This window comes from Rhagoletis zephyria, unplaced genomic scaffold (assembly GCF_001687245.7).
Source record: "Rhagoletis zephyria isolate East Lansing unplaced genomic scaffold, Rhagoletis_zephyria_1.1 Rzeph_scaffold_00544, whole genome shotgun sequence".
Taxonomy (NCBI): Eukaryota; Metazoa; Arthropoda; class Insecta; order Diptera; family Tephritidae; genus Rhagoletis; species Rhagoletis zephyria.
Window position 1 is genome coordinate 124,278 of NW_016157628.1, and position 24,618 is coordinate 148,895.

A 24,618-nucleotide genomic window follows, 5' to 3' on the forward strand; every position below is an offset into this window, starting at 1 on the left:
TTCGTAATTTTATTTACACCATTCACGGATATTTATCGTCAATGGCCTTCGATCTTTATTTATAATTATTTTTATATTCATAATATACATTAGTTATATTTAGGTTATAATTAATTATACGTACGAGTGAGTTGCTAATTGTGATTCTGAAATATTTTGCCCTTTATATATACAGTTTCCCCGTTTCTAAGCTTTACAAATGTGAAATAAAAATTTTGATTTAACAATTACAAAATTTGCATAACGTAATTTTTGTTTATAAATCTGCGAAAAACATAGTAATCGGACGCTAATTTAAATAAACTCGCCAAATAGATGCAACTTAACGTGCTCATATATATGCATGACAAAATGTTAACTTGCTGCAAACATATCGCTTACGGTAAACATTATTTGTGGCTTGTATCCTTTATCAAATTTCTTCTAAGTAAATTAACAAAACAAACTGAACTGCATTCTGGAAATTATTCCAGACCTTCAAGTTCTGATATATAAAACGTTGATGCGTTTGTCATTCCACGAAATCCTTTAATGAAACGTCAAATGCTTAAACGTAATAATACTCCATATATGTAGCATTCAATTCGGAGTGGTATGCATGTAAATATGTAACATGAGTGAGTATATAGTAAGTGAATATTCTCCATGTTTAGAGAGTATAAATAAAACCTATTTGATTTCACAAAACTATCTCTTAGCTCTAAAAACTTAGCACTAAATATTGAATAACCTATAATAACGCAAACGGGCGCGCGCATCATTGAAGCTGTTAAGCTAGCTGAAACCCGAAAAATAATTATGGATTCTATCATATAAGCAGAAACCGTTTCTTAGCGTATCCCAGGCTCAACAGCGTTTGTAAAATCTTTACCTAAATTTATTTACAAACTTAAATCGAATTTACAGTTTATATTCATGACCTTAAGCATTTTCAAAAACTGCTGCATTTTCAAAAACAGCATCGTCATTAATAAATTTTCTGATGTTTCATCTAAGCAAATAATAGTTTGATTAAATCTAATAAAAACCATTACGAATCGAATTGCTTTCATAGCATTATTGCCGGTGTTGCTTATTTTGGGCGCATTCCCAAACGTCAAAATACAAAGCATCAGTCTCTAAACCTCAGCAGATGGTAATGCAAAATGGGCGCAATCACGGTTGGATGCTAGTTTTCAACTAGGTTGCGCAAATTAGACATTTTTTACCGCGGCTTAAAAATAGAGGAGACTGATGCTTTGTATTTTGACGTTTTGGAATGCATCCTTTCTAAATTATAAAATGCGTGAACTACTATATAAGTGCAAGCGACTAGTTACATATTTATATGTATACGACATCAATTCATAAGTATTTAAATTTAATACAATCAAATCAATTATCAGCTATTGGTTATTCTATGTACTCTACTTCCTTCTTTTTGTGGGAAGGGGTTAAACTAAAACATGGATTAGAGTTCTCTTTTGATGTTTACTTAAAACAAATCAAAATTTTGAAGACGTCTCAATATTTGAAACGGTGTGAAGTCTATTTTAAGTCTACGATATATATATATATATATATATATATATATATATTAATGTTAAATTTAGATTAGGGGAAATTATCGATTAATAAGCGTATTTAGGACTTCTTTTGAAATTTCTCCGTTATATCACTATTCTGCCTTCTTGATTTTTGTACACAACCATAGCTATCCATCTTTTATAAACTGCCACTAGTTGGATACAACTCTTCCGAGTATTTGGGCCGGCATTCAGCACAGAACCACTTGCCTTGTGGAGCTACCATGATCCCCACACATTCAAAGTGGAACCACTCAATGAGACAGTTCTCGCCATCGCAAGCAATCATCTCGGATACTTCATCATAGGGACACCGACAATAGCAATACACCGATTCGCCTTCGCGTGCCTGCCGCGCTCCAGCTGGAGGTCGTATCGGGTAGCGTATGTTGTTGGCTTTGAAATACTGCAATGTTTCAAAGTTTGGATTAGGTAACAAAGCTGGTGGTATCTTATGGTTAAACACCGTTGTCTGAGGTGTTTGTAACACTGGTTGTGGCGCTGAAGCCTGTAGGGTATTTACAGTTGCGGATGGAGTTGCCGTCAGCAAATTGCTATTCCATAGACTTGAAGTCGACATAGTTTCTCCGGTATTCGTTTGTACTAATAACGTTTCGGTTTCAATGTCAGAAGATGCTTCACTACTAACGATTTCATCGTCTTCATCATCAGTATCTTTACTGGAAGAATATATTTGAGGTGTTGGAAATAGTTCAGTTCCAGTACCAGAACCAGAACCATCATTGCTAATGCCCAACTGTGATGGTCGTATTTTGAGTGTGGGTATGGGCGGCAGTTTATTAGATGAAGGCGTCTTTTTTGAAGTACGCTTACGAGCCGAGGACTTTTCCGTATTTTCGGTCGTGCATTTCTTCTTTGATGACGCAGAAGGGGTTGAATTGAGAAGGCCACCACCTAGACAACTTACAGGAGTGCCAGGTGTTTTTGGTGTCCGCGGTGTTCGGTGCTTTTGATTCATAATGCTTTTTGCAGGCGTAGGCAAATCTTCTTTAAGCCATGTTAGTTGTGGCGGTGGCTGTGGTTTGATTGTTCGCATGCCCATCATCAATGGTTGCCCCAGATTAATGCCCGCAGTCTCATCGTCACTGGTATAGCCGTAGAACTTGTTAGGCCGTCGTGCTCGCTTTGAACGCTTCAAGGAACCATCCGCATCCGAGCAGCTGCTCCCCTCACTCATTCTGCTCGGTTGGTGCGGCGCCAAGGGACGCGGTGTTAGCTGTTCACTGGCTGGCAGTATTAGGGATGAGTAGGGTGTGATTACATTGGGTTGTTGCGCCATTGGCAGCTCCGCAATTGTTGGAGATGGGTGGGCCAACTCATAACAAGGAACACGATCCAATCGGTTTAATGAGACTGAAGGCAAAACACCAATGAGCGATTTATCCTTTTCCCCTTTCGCCTTCACTGACGAGGTGTTAGTAATAAGATTTGACTTGCAACTGGATTTGCGATCACGTTTCTTCTTTTTCAATTTTATTCTCGTTTCACATACAACATCTTCGGGTAGTGAGGGTGTGGACGGGCGGCTATTCTCCACAATATCGAAATTATGCGAAGGCGATAAACGGGTTTGTGCCATTAACTGAGCACGCTTATGGGCTAATAGTTCACTTGCCAGTTTCTGTGGATGTTCATCATAAAATTCTTCATCAGTTTCTGACTCAGCAGTTTCCAAATCAGATTCATAGATTTGAGGTTCCTTGGGTGGTGAAGGGGGACGCTCAGTTTCTGTATTAACGGCAATTTCATTTGCTAAGTCATCATCGACGACTTTTAAAGTCTCTGAATTTATATGTTTCTTTAATGGGGAAGAACCGTCACTCTTTTTCCTTAAACGTTCACGTTCCGACTTTTTCCGATGGCGTTTGCGGGAAGCGTTCGTAGCAACTGATGAATCACTATCATTGGAGCTGGAACTACTCGAACTGCTCCCGCTCCCACTCGTGCTGCATGAACAATTTGAGCCACATGAACAGCTTGAATCTGAACTAGAACTGGAATCACTGGAAGTACTTGATGCGGAACGACGAGATGTAGCACGTCTTGGAGATTTCGAAGCTTTATTGCGCTTCGTGAGCGAGAGGGATGGCAAAGGGAGAGCTGGTTTTGCGACTGGAGCGGGTTGAACTGGTGAACGCGGACGAAACATTAGACAATAGTCGTGATCCGAGTAGACAACATGGAGCGAATAAGGTGTGGGATAGTTTTCTTCGTCATAGTCTGCTTCCTTCTTTAATGTTGTTGCGACTCCAGCTTCAGATGCAGTACCGCTTTGTTGGGCCTGCAAAAAGTTCTTCCAAATATCCAATACCTTCCCGGTACCAGACTTACCATTTTCATCTATATCTTTATTGCCACATTCCTGATGACCACCTACCTCGATTTTTTTTACATCTTCTATATCATTTTCTGTTTCGGATGGTGGAGAGAGCATCACTTTTGGAACTAACGAGTTTTCATCACCTCGTGACTTGCTGTCAACGTCGGATTCTTCGCTGCTATCGGTCTCTGAAAGATTGGGCGCTATCAAGTTTAAATCTTCGAGTGATTCCTTAGAACGTTTGTTCTTTTTTTTCTTTTTGCGTGGTGCCTCCATGCTCCGGTCTGCGGCAAGAGTTTTTCCATCTCCCTTCTGAATATCGGAATTTTTCATATCGGTGTTGTCGTCCGTTTTATTTGATTTAAGGTCGGTTTCCCCTTCCTCACATTTAACGGGAGCATCGGTTTCACTCTTAACCGATGCCTCTTCTTTAATTTCAACAGAATTGCCAGTTTTATTGAGCAGTTTTTCGAGGTCCATTCCTTTTTTGGCAGTCCCGATCTCAGATTCCTCATCGTCTTCTCCTACCTTTTTATATCCGTCGGAGTCTCTTGATTGTTCTAAACCCGTTGGAAGAGACTCCTGCTGAAGATGTGTTGCTGTATGCTTCAGCAACAATTTGCGAGAGATAAACTTTTCATCGCAGTTTTCCTCGGTGCAAGGGTAACGCAAATCACCGCTGTGCAAACGTTTATGAACCTTTAAATACATGGCCTTCGAAAAGCACAAATTGCATACTTCGCAATTGAAAGTGCTCGGAGGCACACAAAAGTGATAGACATGACGCCAGCGCTTCTGTAAGCAACGTTTACAAATTATACTTTCGGTGCCATGCTTCCAAAATAGATGTTTGGTTATATCCATTTTGTTACGGTACGCGATGCCACAACGATAGCACAGATGATGTAATTTATGCTTCCATACATGAGATGACAGCCGTCCTTGATCGCGGCAATCTTCCAAGCATACGTCGCAAGCAAAGTGACGCTTACGTAAGTGCACCATCAGGCGGAAAGGCGAAGGGATGTTGTGAAAGTCACAAAGGCAGCAACGGAACTTGACATCAAACACTGGTGTTTTATTCGGAGCGCCCGGGCAAATGTGACACAGTATTTCGCTAAAGCTAAAAAAGTTCGCACGGCACATAAAACATAGTATAGCGGTTTTTAAGTGCATTTTTCTGTTATGCAAATAAAGCTCTTTGTGCGTTGAAGTGACAAAGCGACACTGAAAACATTCGAAGATTCGTTCGTTGAAATGACGAGTGAATGTACCTTCCCCCAATGTGCAGTAGCTTGTTGAATTAAAGAACTCATTTTCCAATAGAGGTAAGAACGTCTTCAATTTAGCACAGATTGTTTCCGGTTTAAGTTCTTCTGCTGTGATACTATCAACGATAGCACTGAACCGATGTTGCGCAAGCATATGCAACACAAGGCTTTTCCCATTGACGGCAATACGGCGTGCATGGTTGCAGTACAAACAAATTGGGTAAACCGCTTTTAAGCATATACGAACAAATTCTACAATTTCTATTTTTTCTAGAGGTTNAGCATATGCAACACAAGGCTTTTCCCATTGACGGCAATACGGCGTGCATGATTGCAGTACAAACAAATTGGGTAAACCGCTTTTAAGCATATACGAACAAATTCTACAATTTCTATTTTTTCTAGAGGTTGATCCAGCTGCAAATCGACAACTAGCACATCCTCGTTGGCCAGCTCTATGCCATCCTCAGGAGCATCAAGTAAATCTTCCTTAAGGTCACCGGACTGCATATGTTGAGTTGCCTCTTGAGTATCTATTTTCGTTGCGCTCTCATCACTCGACAGTTCATTTTTCTGGTTCCATAAAGGGCTTTCATTATCTACGAGTTTTGTATCCTCTTTAGGACCAGCTACAGTGTCTACGCTATTATTTAAAAGGTTTTCGCTGAAATTGCTCTCAATGGATGTGTTCATTTCCTGCTTTGTATTGCCAGTGCTAAGTTCTAAATTCCCCTCTGGCATTTGTCTGTGAACGAAATAATGTTAAAAGGTATCAAAACTCTGTGACATGATAAAAACTAAAAATATTTTGTACCTTGGTAGTAGCTCTGGCACCGCTCCATTTATTGTCTCATCAATATCCATTGCCTCACTCCCCGCTGAATCTCTCCTCTGCAATGGTTGGTTGACCTGTTGCTCTACTTTCATTAACTCTAAACATGGACTAGTTTTTTTATGCGCTTCGCCAGATATTGACAAACGTGCTTGTTTTGGCGACGTTGGTGGAGTAGGTGTCCAGTTGCGGGCGGTGTGCGATGATGAGGTCAAAGCACCCGCAGTATGATCTTGCTTCGCTTTAGGTGGATGATGCAATGTCTCTTTTGTGCGTTGAATGTCCAATTTAGTACGTTCAATTTCTTTTAGAATGCGAACCAGATTTGAATGCGATTCATCCACCCATTCGCTTTTATCGACGGACAGAGTTTCTTGACTGTTAATATCGTCAAATCTTTTCTGTGATAACGACTGGTCATTAGATGTTACTGTAAGGTATTTACTATCAGCGTGTAAGGGAAGAACACTATCGTTTGGAAATCCCGACGGCTTATCTGTAACGGCAATATCGTTTTTATAACTGGAACTCTCTCCCTGGATGCTATATTCGTTATCCTCCTCTTCATTTCCCACGTCGTCTTCGTCTTCTTCACTGTCGGTAGAACTAAGTGCCACATCAACAGATTTCTGAAACTCTTTTGGTACTCTTAATTTAAACTTCGGCACTGTTAGGTTCGATTCGATGGGTGATGGAGTCCTCGCAGGGGGAAACGTATTAGTTTCATTTTGATTTTGTGTTTGTTGTTCCAAGCGCCAACGCTCATCGAGTTCCTTGAAGGGATTCACCAGCGAACTATGTGTTGTTGTGCAGGATTCATCAATTACCATATTGCTACTGCTGTTACTATCTTCGCTGCGCAGTGTTGATTCAGAAACTGTTGGAGCCAGTAAAGTGGACACACTATTCTGATTGCTATCACAGTTGAAGGGAGTTGCATTTGAAGCAGCGTCAATAAGCGAAACTGACGAAAGTGAGTTGTGGTTTCTGGAATTGAAGAGAAAATTGGTAGCAAAATTGCGTTTTATTCACTGTGACGTCATTAATTCAAAATGATTTAAAAAATTCAATGAAATGTGTTTAGAGAAGTATGGGTATCAAATTAAAGACGAAATTCTTTGGAATTGAAACAGATTAAATTTTTGGGGGAATAAGGCCTGGTAAGTAATGAAAATGTGCTTAAAAAATGTTATCCTTGAAATTTCGCAATAATTATTTTTGAAAAATTATATGTTAAGGACTTATATAAACACGATAGCATCCTCGTATTTGGTTGTTCTAACTTTATCAGCTTAAAAAATTACCTATTCGTCCATGTGAACCCAAAAAATGTTTATTATTATTTTAATTCTAAAGAAATTTCCTCTTTCATTTCATATGTTTGAAATTACAAAATCCTTTAAAATAAATCCTGACGTCAGAGAGAAAAAATAAAAATGCCATTTTAAATTATAAAGTGGGTTTCAAACCCATTTATTTATTACTTATTTTATGGTGGAAGAGCTTCTCAAACAATATACATAGAGGCAATTTTTTTCGATTTAAGTTGTTGAAAAGTAATGAACATCTTAATACCGGGACTAATCCTGATATCCCGGGATTATGAGAACGACATCCCGAAAATCTCGGGATCGTAAAAAACGAAAAATTATCCTAGGGATGATACCGTTATGTATAATGTGCATGCTCAATTGAATGTATAAAAAAATACATACGGTGGTCAAAAAATTATAGCCGAGCCAGTTTTTGCCAAGTTTCAACGTATTATTTTTGTTGTTATTTTTAATTTTGGTTATTTTTTTTTTTATAAAAAGACAGTGGTCGTCCAGTATAACGAATGCCTATATAACGATTGCTCCAAATAACGAATGCCTTTTTTAAATGTATTGATTACTCTAAATAACGGACGGTTGAAAAAAGGAGTATTCTATGTAACGAACGCTTGTTTACTTTGGGCACTTGAATGACATGATCTTTGCGCACGTCGAATTACCATTAGTTCAAAAGAATAACTTCTTACAAGTAACGTTTGTTATTTATTAGGTGCAAAAATTAAAACAAAAAAAAAAAACATTAAGGGAAATTCGAATATGGGGTTCATATGTAATATATAGACTGATTTTATTGAATTCTCATAATAAAATTTTAGTTCGATATAATGTTAATAATGTTAGTCCCAGGATCCCGGACTTTTTAAGGCCTCGAAAATCTCAAGATTATTGGCAAATAATCGCGGGATTTTCGGGATTTGTAATTTGCACTGATGGCAAAAATAGAAACTCCTCTTCTTGACCATTATTGGCTATATTTCGTTTTTTATTTAAAAACTAGCAAATGCCCGCTTACTTCGCGGCGCCTAATAAGAACTTTTGCGTTTGCAAAAGAGCGTTTAAAAGAAACAAGTAATTTTTAGCAAAAAAAAACCGACTTAAACTCTCATATAACAAAAAATATACATATATATATATATCTCATGATCCACTGATCGGATCTGAACCAGATTAGTATGGGACCACCTCTGAGACACTACCTTTCCGATGCAAAATTATCGCAATCGGTTGACGTGGTCGAAAGTTATGCGGTAACATACATAAAAAAAAAATAAAAAAAATATTCGGACGAACTGATAACCTCCTCCTTTTTTGGAAGTCGGTTAAAAATAGTCTGTAAAGCCAAAATTTTTGGTTTAAGTTGAAACCACTAAAGCGCAGTATCCTCCTCACACATAGGCCAATAATAGTAACGCTGTGATACCATATGGAACACCAATCCCTTTCGGTCTTATTTCCACCTGTGACATCTCTGCCAAGCATGCGTAACCTTTTTCTGTGTGTTCGATTAGGCGAACATGGAGCGGCCATAAGGAAACGGAAAAGCAGTACAGCATTATCACAGCACATTTTAACAAGTGGACACACAGCTGATTTCGCGAATACAAATATTATTGACAAAGAAAGAAGAGAACAGATTCGATACACAATAGAGAGCCTTAGAATTATGCAAAAACGAGAAATGACAATTAATAAGAAGGAAGATACAGACAACATTGCGGCCGCATACATAACTTGTTTACAAAAATGAAATTTTCAGTACTGACAAAACTACCACATCAAGTGGTATGGATATATTTTCTTTTTTAGTGATTAAGTATTTATACATATACATATCTATGTTTGAATATCTCAACAATGTGAGTTGGTTTGTCATTAAATTCAATTTGTTGTTATATATGTATACATTTTTGTTTTTTCGGTTAATACTTAATGTGTGTGTTTTTTGTATTTTTGTATATTTGTTGTAACAGATAAAATAAACACTACCCCTGAGGATGCTAAAAAAGTTTTAGCGAAACGTCGGGTGAAAAGTGGAATAAAGTAGTTTTATTCGCACCGGAACTGAAAAGATCGGACTAGCCTACAAACATAAAATAAAATAAATTTGAACTGATCGGACAAAAAAGATAGAAAACGGCTATTATTTTATATATATAAGATAGATTAATTTCTACGAGAATTTTATAAAGTATTTAGCCGCCAGGTGGCCGCGTCACTTTATAATAGAAGCAATCACCTGATTGGCTTGTGCTTAAAACTCGTTACCTATAGGATGGCATTGCCATACGTACATTATAATACAGTGGTCGAAAAAATTACAGCCACCCCACATATTGAGAAGTTTTCACAATTTTTTCTTTATTTAATTTTAGTTATTTTTTTTATAAAAATATAGTCCATTCTTTAACAAAAACAATATAAATCAAAGGTTCAACCATTGGGCAATATTAAAATTAAACAAACTGGTAGAAAATACGAGCAAGTACCTTTTAGAATTTAACTGCCATTCGAACACATTTTTTGAGAACAAAATTTGTTTTTAAAGGACAGATAAATTTTTAGAACTACTTGAGAAAACGGCCCTTAGAAAGATTTTTTGTAGGAACTCTGATTAAAAAGAAATTACCAAAAAAAATGTATGTAACCATTTTTTCTTGTTTTTTTTCTGGATTTCGCGGAAATATTTTGGGACTATTAGAGTTCTACAGCTCTTTATTTCTTGTAAATTGGTGGTATCAGAACTGTTTTTGCTGAATAAAGGCTTGCGCGTGAAGTTAGCAAGCAATTTTGGGTTCTTAGCTTTTTTGGGTTAAATTAACAAAACTATTGAAAATTTGGTTCGGCTGAGCTTCTCCTCAGATTTGTGGCGTGCGCCTTGATGTTGTCACACAAAGCGGAGGGACCTACAGTTTTACGCCGACTCCGAACGGCGATTGCATTTTTATGAGAAGCTGTTTTTCATGGCAGAAATACACTCGGAAGTTTGCCATTGCCTGCCGAGGGATGACCGCTGTTAAGAAAATCCTTTTTTCTATATTTTTTGCGATGTTACTTTGACCAGGGTTTGAACCCAGGCGTTGCGGATTGGAAGCGCGCACTGCTTACCACTACACCACAGCGGCCGAGAAGCTCGGCCAAACACTAACATATGTGCAAGCGCCAATCTATTATTATTATTACTGCAAATTTGGTTAGGGAACTGTAGAACTATTGCCTTGCTGTCAGGAACTCTGATTAAAAAGTAATTAAAAAATATAAATAAAAAAATTTAGTGTAAAATTTTCGCGGAATTTTTTTCGGGACTGTTAGGGAACTGCAGAACTATTTATTTCTGGTAAGTTGGTATCAGAACTGTTTTTGCTGAAAAAAGGCTTCCTGCGTGAAGGTAGCAAGCGATTTTTGTTTTTTAGCTTTTTTGGCTTTAATTAACAGAACTATTGAAAGTTTGATTATGGAACTGTAGAACTATTGCCTTGCTGTCAGGAACTCTGATTAGAAAGTAACTTTAACAAAAAACGCTTGCTAACTTTACATGAGCAAATATTGCATTATTTTAATGCAAAAAGATGGCGAATGTTAAAAATAGTGTAAAGGCAGTAAATAAAATGTGAAAACATGACTTGGCTTTCGTAGAACAGACTCTTCTGCTATTTTTGTATGTTCAAATGATGAGTATATGTGTTTAAAACATTGCCCAATTAGCTTGGTTTTGACACAAATTATTTTCTTAACATACTCAACCCCCTCCCCTTTAAAATGATCTACATAATAAAATAAGTATGGTCACATGTACATAAATGGTCTCTTCTGGAAATTCCTAAATTAAAAAAAGAAAAATATTTACTACATTTCTCGCAGACATGTATACTTTGAGGAGAGATTTCTAAACGAGGTAGTCGTCATAAAACACTTCATTTTCACTTGAGGTTTCAGTATTCCCAAATTCTCCACCGATATTATTTATATTCAGAATGCAAATGCTGCTTTGTGACACATTTACTAAAAATCGTTGGTAACTTCCTGAAAAGAAAACGTGAAAGCTCTATTCACTTTCGAGTAAAAAATTTCGAAATTGGCTACGCTACAGGAGATTAAATGTAATCCAAATTGAGGCTGGTATTTTTTATTTTTTTGCTATCACATACTTCCATTTTCAGTATTTATCACCATTAAAATTGACTATTTATCACCAAAAAATTGTGGCTAAGCTATTTTTAGCGAAAGAGAGGACAGAGGACCGCACTTTTTGAGATAGTGACAATTTCGGAAAAATGTTAGCTTTCGTAGTTTAGCATTTTAGCGATAGAAATCCGGCTGCTGGTCGAAAGAGTTGACTTTTTGATTTCATCAACAAGGAACGCAGATCTAAATATTCTAGCATCTTTTCCAAATTGCTTTCCATAATTTTCGACTTTCTTTGATAAATAATTGCAAAAAGTCGGATTCATGGAACTTTCGCAAATATCAGCAGTACCATTCCAATCAGCCAAACTTTAAATAACTCGCCTTTTGTAATAGCATGATAGCCCAGAAAAAAACCGCTTTACTTGAAAACGGCGGGCTAAAGTTAACAAAATTATAAAAGCTTACATAAAATCATAAATGGGAATAAATTAGAAAATTTTTGAGGTTATGCAAATAAGTAAATTTTTTATAACACTTTTATCAACTTGCAACGTTGTGTGTCCAGACACCATTTTTAACTATAAAACCTTTGCTTTGCAAAGTTCCTATAAAAAGTCTAGTGCATAGGGCGACATCTACCTCTCAACCGACGAGAATCCCGGTACTAGATGCCTTAGTATGTACATAGAAGACAAAGTGAAAAGTAAAAATAAAAAAAATAAAATTTCAGTCACTATCTTGACAGCAATGATACAACATATCGAGCCCTAACCGCCAAAATAACGTAAGCGAAATTTTTTTCAAAATTTTCTTTTTGATGCAGAAATACTTCTAGAGCATCTAGATGTATTTCTGCATCAAAAAGAAAATTTTGAAAAAACTGTCGCTTACGTTATTTTGGCGGTTAGGGCTCGATATGTGCTTAATGGTTTCGAATTTTGGCGATGCAGTGTTTTTGGCAAATAGATGAAATTAAAGGATAAAATTAAAATAATGCAAATGCAATTATTACATATGATTTACATATAAATATCCTATGACTAGCGACAATTTTGTCAACGACAATCTTAAGTCCCGACAATGACAATTTGTCACTTTTTCAATGGAATTTCTCATGGAATTGAAGAGGTGGTGACAATTATTTTTATGAAACAAAACACCCACCCACAGTATACAGTAAACCAGCCATTGGCAATATGCTTATTTGAAAATTAATACATGAAATATGGTGCATATATAGGATTTTTTTGTCATTAACCCATAGGCAACGACTGGTGCAAAAGTACCCACAAATGTTTGTTGATATATTTGAAATGTAAATTTGAACAGCGAAATTCGTAAAAAATTAAAAAAAAATGTTAATTACTACTTGGGAGGTGGGCGTGGTTATTGTCATATTTCGCCAAATCTTGTACTAACCTAAATTATACCAAAGACATCTTCGGCACCGACTTTCGTTAAAATATCTTAAACAGACACGGCTAAACCAATTCCTCTCCTCATTCTGAATATTTTGATATATTTATATGTACTATATATGCATATGAATATATACATATTTACATACATTTTATACGGTTGTCAAACGGACTAGCTTATCTGCGTAAACCGTCTTTATGTGCATTAACTCATGCACTATCCTCTTTCAAAGGTGAATAAGCGGCTGAACAAATGCATGCAAATTTCGTGCATTTGTTCGAGCGTCGGTATATAATTTTGTTTACATACATATGTATTTCATAAGAGCTATGGAGGTATCCATTATAAGAGTGGTATATGTATTTGAAAATTAGAGAGTTTTACCTTTAAGCTAGCTAAGTAATACTTGTTTTACCACCTAATCGATGGGACCATTTTCCAAAGGCAGCCCACCATTATTTACTCAAAGTTGTGTATGGAACACGGTATGACTTATGTAGGAACTGCATCCTGTCATAATCACTTAAGCTTCACGCTTGGTTTGGTTGGAATTTGTTTTTATGTGACTTGAAAATGTTTTTCACTATAAGAAAATATTGAAATTGGATTTCATATGGGTTAACGAAAGCGACAACTGTGAAAAAATATCAACCAATACATTGAAACAAATTGTCAAATAAGAAAGCATATTTTCATTTTTTTTTGTCTATCTGGATTACTGTTTACTGTGCACCCGCCAAACTGTCGAATTGTCACTGACAACATGGAAAATGCCTGTCGTTACAAAATTATCACTGTCACTTTATGAAATAGGCCCCTGAGCTCAAGAGCAAAGCGTTATATAGATCCTCCATAGCTTTTTCGCAAGAGATTTTTCGGCTATTGTGCTGTGGGATAAATCTGAAGTCTTTATTTCGCGCCTCTATATGTAGCTTCCTGAGACAACATTCCAGCTTAGGTTTATTACATAGGTATCTTTTTAGTGTTGAGACTTTTTTCTGTGTCGTCTTCACTAAGCCACGCATTATATTGTTCGCTTTTAGTATAGACATGTTACAAAAAAATTAAAATATTACTTAAAGTGGTGCTTGGTGGTAGATAAACTTTCATGAATTCTTTAATGCATGAACTACTCTAAAGAACGCATATAAAATTTTAAGGATCCTACGGGCTATTCCCTTTCATACCTCTAAATCAAAATAAGAGTCACATAAAAATGTTACAAACAAAAACTACAGCACTTCAACAATTATTTACACAACACGGGAAGAATCTTTAGTCGCGAAATGATATAGAAAAAATTAAACATACCTTCATTATCGTTAAATGCTAAAAAACAATGGCGCGTATTCATAGTCCAGCAACTAAGTCGAAACTAACAAAGTTGCAACTTAAATTTAAGTACCAACTTAAAATTTACTTCTATTCATAGTCGCATTTCAGACTTCAACTAAGTAGTTTCGACTTAGTTTACGATATAGCAAAACGAGTGTGAAAATGTATCGATTTTTCTTTACGATATTTTGGAAAAATTACATTTTTAACCGACTTCCAAAAAAGGAGGAGGTTATCAGTTCGTCGGAATATTTTTTTTTNATTGTAATACGCATTTAATTTCATCTTCCGATTAAAATGGATCGATCTTTGTAAATTTTAATGGGAGATTATTCAATATTATCAAAATCACCCTCTACCAGTTTCCTAGTTACGACTTAGTTGCAGCTGCAGCCGAAACTAAATTTTAACTTGGTACTTAGCCAGAAAAGTCGAAACTAAGGCGACTATGAATAGCTTTAGTTGTGACTTAGAATAGTTTCGACTTAGTGGAGTACTAAATATGACTATGAATATGCGCCAATGTAACTATTTATTGTAGATGTAATTGATTAACACGTGAACCTGTTTAGTTTCATAAAAACTTTACACAACAAAAACTGATTTAGTTTGCTCGACTTTTACGAGTCACAGATTCAAAAGCAAGAGGAGAAATAGAAATACAGTTATAAATATGGGAATTTGAAAACAAACTCCCGTGACTATTTTGCACGATTTACATAAGTCAAAGTTGACTTTTTCATGCTAGAAGGGGTATTTTCGCCATTGTGAGACGGTGAGTCTAACTCCTGAGTCATATGTGTACGTGCTGACTCGCCTTTCGACTAAACACAGTTGAATCACTCAGTCATGCTGATGTAACTAACACATAATTACTTTTACTAACACATCCACACCGATTCGCGAGTCAGACGCACCGTGTATGCAGCCTATTAAGCAGTGTTTGCATTGTTCAAATACTCATTCAGTTTTTTGTTGAATGCGTGAGTTGCGTAGTGCACGCGGCCTTTCAACAAATCGCCTTCAATGAAGTTGGTCGGCAGCCAACTTTCGTTCAGCTTTTGATTCAACTATTCGCCTGTGAAAGTTGAACAATGTGTGAAAGTTTGTGTTGCTTCAGCTAGGATCCCACTAGCGGCGTCGATTTTCATCGTGCTTGATTGGTATATATTTCAAAAATTTGTACAACAACTTTTTGATAGCTTAAATATTGTGACAATCTCTTTCGGTGCATATCGGCCAAATTAAATATGCGACGATAATCGGTAAACAATGATCACAGGTGCTAATAACAATAAACAAATTGTCGACTTTGATAGGGGCATGAGCGCCCGATAAACATATACGTATTTTTTCACATTATCGGTACAGCAATTTTAATTTTGGTTAATTGTAGTCAGCACAATTTCGACTCAGATTGTCGCATTTCGAAAACTTGTCTTAGTTAAAACTATCGGTACATGAAATGCGCCGGAAATCGGCACATTGCCCCTAGGGGGTATAATAGGATCTTAGCTTTACCCATACATATATGCCCGAAAGTTATGTGATAACGTGATAAAATGATAATCTCAAGGTTTGAAAGTCCGTTGGTTCCGGAAATGTTATCATGATAAATTTGGCCAAAATTTTTTAACTTTTTATTCTTAGGCGATATCAATTTTGGTATAAGATGAAAATTCCGACTGAAAAAAACATGGGGAGAGAGGGCTGCAACACCCCAATATGCACAAAGTAAACGTTTTTCCAACTTTTTTCCAACCTTTGAGAAATTTTTGATCCTCAAGTGGATATACTACATTTTTCTCCAACATTTTCCCAAGGTTTGGCTAAAAGTTTGAATTCAAATTGATATCCAAGCTTTTCTCAAGTGGAGAACTGAGTTTATTTTGCATACAAAAAATGTGCCCTTTTGTAAGAGAGGTATACTTGAAAATCAACTGCCCAGAACTTGCTTCCAAAGGCATCATCATTTTGACGACATGGAACCAAGGATGCAGCAGAAGATAATATCAACTAAATCTGCAAATTTCTAAAGGACACAGATCTACTTTGTCGTATCTGACCTACACTTCACCAGCTAACCGAAAGCCTCTGCTACTAGCGCTGCGTTTGCTTTAATTATTATTTATGAATTATTATGCCTTGTATATAAATAAATTAATGAAATAAATAAAATCGGATCAAAAATAGTCAAGTAATGTATATATGAACGCATCAAGTACACAACTAACGGTGTGTCCAGACCAGACATTGGCAAAGGGTGCTGTTTTTGTGACTTTAAGCCTACTCACGTTAAAAACGGAGGAAGGATGAACGAACACCACCGCAAAGCGTGCTGTCTTGCAAATACAGCCACCACAAGTGAACGATGCTTATAACAGCTCATACTGATATTGACTTCGGCAAATCTGTACTCTGAATGATCGTGCACGAAACCAGCAACCGCCGTATTTGATCGACTGCCAAAAGCACGATACTGCTTTGGACGGTTGCCGAAAGCATGTCAGCTTATGTGAAAGACTGGCGAAGGCAAGATGCCGCAGTTAGCTAACTTGATTTGTTGCAGAAGTCAAACCGCCGCCTTTGGTTTGTTGCTGAAGGCGCGTTTGACGTGTTGCCGAAGTGATGATACTGTAGTTCAAAAACATTCAAAGACACTTGCTTGTTTGAAATGAAGCATTGATATGTACATACATACATACTTACGTACGTATGCATATTCACAACTAGCCAGCAGTGAGCAATGCAATTGAATGGTAGACGCGCTATAAATACATACATACATGCATACGAGACGATAAATTACCCTTTACCACATTCGTCGTCATTTCAGCAACAAGTCAGATGATTTTCAGCAACAAGTCAGATGATTTTCAGCAACAAGTCAAACGACTTCTGCAACAAATGATGACTCTCATGTTTTCGGAGCCGTTCAACTGCCACGTTTGCTGGTTTCGTGCACGATCATTCAGAGTACAGATTTGCCGAAGTCAATATCAGTATGAGCTGTTATAAGCATCGTTCACTTGTGGTGGCTGTATTTGCAAGACAGCACGCAATGCGCTCGTGTTCAGTCATCCTCTAATTTCGTTTAGGTATCGATACTACTAAGCCAACGCCGCTGCTCAGTCATACAAAGCAGCGGTATTGAATGAGTATGAACAGTTGACGATCAACCAATGCCATTCCCTGGTCCAGACACCATTTGTAGCAATAAAACCTTTGCTTTGCAAAGTTCCTATAAAAAAGTACGCTACATCGGAAATGGACGACACGCCATTTCTTTAAATGAAATTAATTGGTGCTCGTATGTATCTACATACATATGTATATGCGTGTGTGTGCACCAATCTATTAATATTGTTAAATTATTTTAATATCTATTGCAAAATTTTATACAGACAAGACTAAAAAGTAGAAAATAAATAATATAAAAAAAACTGTTTAATACACAATGCTTTTATAAATGAACTAAAACGTAGAAAATAATAATTCTCAGTCCTATAGAATTTGTTTTGATAACTTTTGATTTTGAAATTTCTGCAAAGTCATTATAAACAATTTATGAGATTGAAAATGAAAAGCGTGGGCGGTTGTAATAGACCAGAATTGATATGAAGGGTAATATATGTATGTACAGTTGTCCACAAAATAATAGGAGTGCGATATTTTGACCAGTTTTGGCTATTTGTCTTTTGTTTATTTAATGTTTATTATTTTTTTATAAAAGCCTAGCTGGCTATACAACAAACACCATATAAATTCAGATTTTAAACTTTGTATAAAAATTATAAAAATTTTGCAATTTTTCACCCAAATTTCAAACTTTTTAATCAGAATCTTTAGAAAAAATTCTGGAATGCAGTTTTGTAGCACATTCAATTCTAGTCTGAAGAAGTGCAAGTTTCAAGCGGCTAAAAAATTCCGTTGATTTTTGGCAATTTTTTTGCTGGCAGTGTCCTCCATATAAAAGAAAATTGTCGACATACCTTGTATGGAAAAAACGTGAAACACCTTTAACCAAAAAAATTCTCAAAAATCAACGGAATTTTTTAGCCGCTTGAAACTTGCACTTCTTCAGACTAGAATTGAATGTGCTACAAAACTGCATTCTCGAATTTTTTCTAAAGATTCTGATTAACAAGTTTGAAATTTGGGTGAAAAATTGCAAAATTTTTATAATTTTTATACAAAGTTTAAAATCTGAATTTATATGGTGTTTGTTGTATAGCCAGCTAGGCTTTTATAAAAAAATAATAAACATTAAATAAACAAAAGATAAATAGCCAAAACTGGTCAAAATATCGCACTCCTATTATTTTGTGGACAACTGTATATGAATAACGACCGCTTAAAATCGATCTCAAATTTGTACTTTCTCTGTAGAAATTTTAGGTATATGTTATGTAGTTTGACTATTGTCAATTAAATCTAATGCTTTGTATTGCATGCGCCCCACGCTTTTCATTTACAATCTCATAAATTGTTAATAACGACTTTTGCTAAATTTGTCTACTTTTTAGTGCATTTATAAAAGCGTTGTATATTAAAACAGTTTTTTTTATATTATTTATTCATGTTGTATTTGACACTACCTACATCCTGCAGTATGTAACGTTACGGGTATATTCCGTCTCTTTTTGTAGCCCTGTGCAATAGTCCAAAAATACACACCACTAACAAAAAAAGTAAACACATTTTGATAGTTCAGTCAAATTATCAAAGCCGGTGGGTGGTTTTCCAGCTTAAGGAAATATACGCAAAAATTTGCTATGATTTAAAATGTATATGCTTCCACATAAAGCTCCTGCCACTCAAAGGCATCAAAAAACGCGATTTAAAAACAAGTCGTTTTTAAGCAAAAAAAAACTGACTTAAATTCTCTTATAAAAACTTAAGATTATCGTTAATTTTTTCATGATCAAATGATCGGATTTAAACCAACTTGGTATGGGACCACCTGTGAGGCGACACCTTACCTTAAAAAAAGATTATTAAAATCGGTTAACGTGGTCCTAAATTAGGCGGTAACATACATAAAAAAAATCCGACGAATTGATAACCTTCTCTTTTTTGCGAAGTCGGTTAATTATCTACACACAACTATAGTTAAATACATAGGTTAGTTCAAATTGACTTTGGAATCATAATAATTCAGGTTTCTTTAGTTCTCTTACCTATTGGGTATGGGTGTTAGTGCTACACCTCCTAATTTCTTTGATTTCTTCTTTGTTTTTAAGGTGCGCTTCCCGTCCGGATGCGCCTTGCAATGGTTGCTGTGGCGTCCTTTCTGCCCACACAAAGTACATGGCTTCATGAATTCTGCACAATTGTGGTCAGAAAAAGGCTCACTTTCTTGAAATAAATGTTGACATGTACAGCACATAAGGAATCTCGTCTCACTAGCTACCTCGCCTACTATTGAAGAACTATTCCGAAGAGCTTCCTCTGAGTGGAAGTGATTTTGTTCGAGATCGTGTTTTATTTCCAAATGCACAGAGAGTTTCTCTGCTGTGGGGAAGAAACGTATACAATAGAGGCACATATGTCGCTGATGTTTGTCGCGAATGTGTAAAAACAGATTCCAATTTTCATGAAATGTATTACAACTGGAACATTTATAATATCTTTTCTTTTGAGCAGCAGCAACTGAAGCTGTGGCCGATATTGCCATGGAAGCAGGTGCTTGTGAAACAACTTTCGTGATGTTCATGTCCATAGTAGCATCTGGTGATGCTGAAGGTGGAGGAGTTGCAAGGATTGGAGGTAAAGATAGAGGCAATAAACTGCTTATTTCAGCGATCCTTGCCGGCAATAGACGAGTGTCCGCCAAACATTCACGCTGGTGTTCGTTTAAAGCTTCGAATGAGTGGAAACTGCCAGTTTTGCACTTAAAGCACAAATATTTTGTGGGGTTGTCAATATTTTCAATGACATTTGTCGTGGTTGTGATACTAAAAGGTGTTTTTTCCAAGGATAGGGAAAACAGTGAATCCGCGGCCGCACTCATTGAATTGTCAGGAGGTGGCGGTGGAATATATGGCTTTTGTAAATGCTGAAATAACAACGATTTAAATGGTGGGTGTTCAACAGCTGTGTCACTATAGTTGCTTCCTGAAATTTCAGTAGCTTGCTGTTTTTCAGCGGGTTCTGGCAATGATGACTCTTCATTAACAACATTAATATTAACATCATAATATTGCGAACTAATATTTTCGTTGACAACAGGTTCTGGCTCAATATGTGGTTGTTTATGTTGCGGCGATAAACCAGTTTCACTGGAACTACTCATTTTTCTTTTTAATGAAAGTTTTATCGAATTTACTTTATCTGTTTTATCATGTCTTTCAACACATAAACCGGCTGAACCAGTTCCGACATCTGGTACTGATAAACCAGTATCAATTTCTTCCATAGGATGATCAATAACAAGTTGTTGTGAAGACGACGTGTCCGTTGAATTAGACGCCACGGATGCTACAGATGAGCAGTGGCTATTTTCATCGTCACAGTTGACCCGATTGAAATCACTTTCCATAACTTTTAGTTGCCTAGAAAATAGTTCATCTTTGTTGTCACTATCAACATCCATTTCAGCAATATTTTGATTCTCGAAAGAACTTGGCGCTTTATAGACTATATTTAATTCTTTGTCGTCATTTGCTGTCATCTTATCTTCGCCTCGATCATTTCTTATTTCGCCTTCTAAGCGTGTACATAAATCTGAGTTTTCGTTTATTTGGTACTCGGATAACGACGATGTCATGTGATGATCTCCATTAACCTTTAATTCATTTTTGTTAATTGAGATGTTAATTTTCTCGTCTTTTGATGTTTCCTTTCGTTTGATAATAAAATGTCCATCCGCTTTTGTAACATCTGTTCGTTCGTTATTTATTTTCTCTACTCTATCTACAATATCTGTATCCGATATTTCATTATGAACATAACTCACTTCATCATCGTTAGTATTTTCATCTGATATTCCACTCTCTTTACTATTGTCATTATTTTCCGATAGCCTTTGAATGACGCCCTTATCATTTTCTTCAACTTGGATAGCTTTAGTGTTTCCTAAATCCTTAAAATTTTGGTCACTAGTTTGACTTAAGTCACCATCTAAATTGATTATTTCCCCCTCCCTCTCTTTATTGATTTGTTTTGGCGTATCTTCATTTAAATAATTCTCATTTTCCAGAATTTCTGGTGAAATAGGTTTGGTATTATTTTCACTTGCGGTAATACTTTGGCAAGAATCCTCATCACTTATCATAACTACTTCTTGTTCATCTTTATCAAGATTGTCACTTTGATCTGTGTTTGATTCATGTTTAAATGCAAGGCATTCTTTCCCTCGTCTACTGCAAACATCATTTTCAGGGGTTTTAACATTATCATTTTCAACATCATGTGAGTCGCTTTTGTCCATTGAATTGTCTTCCAATGAATCAATTGTATTCTCTTTCTCATTAGCGGTGTTGTCTTCGTCATCTTTAAGAACACTATAGTTGTTTTCTTTTATTTCAGTTTTGAAATCTTGACTCTGGTACCTAAGCGTATTTTCATAGTTCTGTTGAGTTATTACAGCTGCTGACGTTTCAAAATCTGTTCCATCTTTTGAATCCGATTCGAGCATTTTCAACTCTCCATTTTTGCCACCCATGATTTCGAAGTCATGCTGGTTTGTTACATAGTTTTGTTCGATTTGATCGTGGGGAAGTTGTGATTGAGCTTTGGAAGTCGATGAGTGCGACTTTTGCTCATCGGAATCGGAAAAAGTTGGTTTCGTTGCGTTGTCACAACTAACATTTTGCCCATTATTTTCATTTCCATCATCGGTAACAGGCTCTGCAACAACGTTCTCAATCTCCTTTTCACGCACTTCTATTTCTGTATCTGTCTCAGTGCGCACCGCGTCTCGATTTTCTCTAACATCGTTGCTTGTAAATGATCTTACTGAATCTTCTTGTGAATCTGGGGTTTTGGTACAATCTAGAAGGCTCTGGTCGAATACATTCGTATTCTTAGGACTGTTTGTTACTAAGGTCTCCTTAGAATCAGTATTCCCTTTTTCTTGATCATTGGTAGTCTCCATCATAATTTATAATCTGCATAGTTTTTGTAAAGTTAGAAAATTATTTAGTATGTCAGCATTTCATCAAAATTTGCATTAGTAATCCACCCCAGGATATTTTAAATATTTGATGTGAAAGCCGAGTTGCCTATATTCCCAATTACGACTTGAAAGTGGAATTCAGGTCTGAAATTGGAAAACAAAAATAGATAAATTTGTTAATATTTACTTTTGTACTAGTATGTATAGATGTATAAGCAAATGTGGGATCGATATTAAAAAGTAAGTACGCCTTACGTTACGTAGCTAGTTTGTCTAATAATCAATAGTATATGTATTTCACTAGTTTGAAATTGGGAACAAAACGACAGGCTAGTTAATATGTTACAAGCTTAAGGTTATATTTCATTTCTATTCTATCTTTATCCCTACCTCTACCCTTTTCGTTATAATTACATTTATTATAATCTGTTTTCCTTTATATTTAATTTTATCTTTATACTCTGCTTTATTCTAATCTTTATCTTATTTTATCTTTTACATACATATAACCATCGCCTTTGCCCTTATAAAACTAAAGTGTTTAATTTAATTCTTCATATATACATATTCACGTAGATAATGTGAGGCACGATGACGCGATAAGGCGCTACGTGATGTAATGTCATTCCATGTGATGTCATATCGTTCGATGTCATGTCAATTCTCTCTAAATCTGTGTCTATCTACATACAGTTGTCTACAAAATAATAGGAGTACAATATTTTGACCAGTTTTGGCTATTTGTCTTTTGTTTATTTAATGTTTATTATTTTTTTTATAAAAGTCTAGCTGGCTATACAACAAACACGATATAAATGCAGATTTCAAACTTTGTACAAAAATTATAAAAATTCTGCAAAATATATTCAACAATTTCATTGAGCTTGAGGCCGTATTTCATGAAAAAATTGTGTGTGGAAAACAGCAATAATTTACACTAAGGAAGAAGTTATAGCTGCTATTTCGGAGATCACCACATCTCCTCATCAGACTTCTTCAACCGCCGTCACAGGTATGAACCAGGACCTCGGAAGCCAAAGCCAAGCTAAGCACTGAGCTACGTTCGCTTTTACCCTTTTTTTCATGTGTTAACCCAACTTCCATGAAGCGCAGGTATTCCGCTGCTATTTAAATTTGATCATGTGGCTGTTGATTTATTAGGTGGGCTCGTCCTTAAGTTGTTTGCCTTTTTTTATTTAGGACTTACAACAATTACTAGCAGACCCGGCGATCTTTGTCCCGCCCAAAATTAATTTTTTATCGAAACATTTTCACCAACAATTCACGTTGACAACTTCCAATGGCACATTTATCTGCTCCAATTATGGTTTTATGTTCGTCAGAAGGCATATCTTCCATTGCAGTGTTAAATAACCTAACGAAAGCATTATGTCCGTGAAGAAGTTCCTGCGATTCTCAAATGATCTGGCGTTTCATACCTCGGTTAATTCCACAACTATGGCTTTCTTGTATTTCGTTCAATTATTAGATATTATAATTGATATTGTAAGGGGGTTCATTGGTAAATAATGACGAAAAGTTCCAATTAAGCTTCAACGAATACAAAATGCTTAATTTATTATTAACTTGCAAATACCTGGCTTGCCTCACGACGCCTGATAAGAACTTTTGCGTTGGCCAATACAAAAATAGTGTTGAAATACAAAAATGGTTTGTAATATAAAAATTATTAGTTTGGTTGAAAGGGCTGAAGAGCAGAACCTTCCTTTCTACACTGAGGGAAATAAAGCATAGTAAAAATGAATACTTTATATTTGATTATCGTTTAAAAATGTTCGCATTTAAAAATAATATTTTCATACAAAATTTATTACGCACGTATTTGACTGTTCATATCTGAGTATGTACATATATGTAAGTGTACATACGCACTCCAAGCATGCAGACCGGTGACAACACACACATACATACATAGTACATATAAGTTTATCCGTACAAATCGCGTGCTGTGTTGTTGATGGATATTCAACATTTGAAAGCAAATGTATATGGCTGGGTGTAGCTGAGTGCCCAAAGATGCTTGCTACAAGTTGTTGATATCCGGAAATGGTCGGGTTCGAATTCCACTGCAAGCAACATGCAAATTAAAGTTTTTTTTAGTTTTTGTCTTGTTTATTCACTTCACGGATGCTTTTTCAGTACGAACGCGGTTATTTTAATATGCGCGTAATTGAATTGAATATTTACCAATATACAGTACTTCCGTTGACGTTTATAGTAAGATCAATTACGTTTCTATTTGATTTTAATATTTTT

The 24,618-nt window shown here is 36.0% G+C and overlaps 1 protein-coding gene across 1 annotated transcript in view; it reads right to left on the minus strand.

Moving 5' to 3' along the window:
- The window catches only part of MESR4 (misexpression suppressor of ras 4), a 46,095-nt gene continuing 21,477 nt past the window's right edge, over nucleotides 1-24,618 (minus strand). Inside the window, exons 2-5 of the mRNA XM_017612454.1 lie at nucleotides 19,403-22,485; nucleotides 5,992-6,996; nucleotides 5,522-5,922; nucleotides 1-5,405 (exon numbers count right to left, since the gene is read on the minus strand). Coding sequence (XP_017467943.1) covers nucleotides 1,705-5,405; nucleotides 5,522-5,922; nucleotides 5,992-6,996; nucleotides 19,403-22,323 — 8,028 coding nt within the window. The 5' untranslated portion in view covers nucleotides 22,324-22,485 and the 3' untranslated portion in view covers nucleotides 1-1,704. The remainder of the gene's footprint in view (nucleotides 5,406-5,521; nucleotides 5,923-5,991; nucleotides 6,997-19,402; nucleotides 22,486-24,618) is intronic.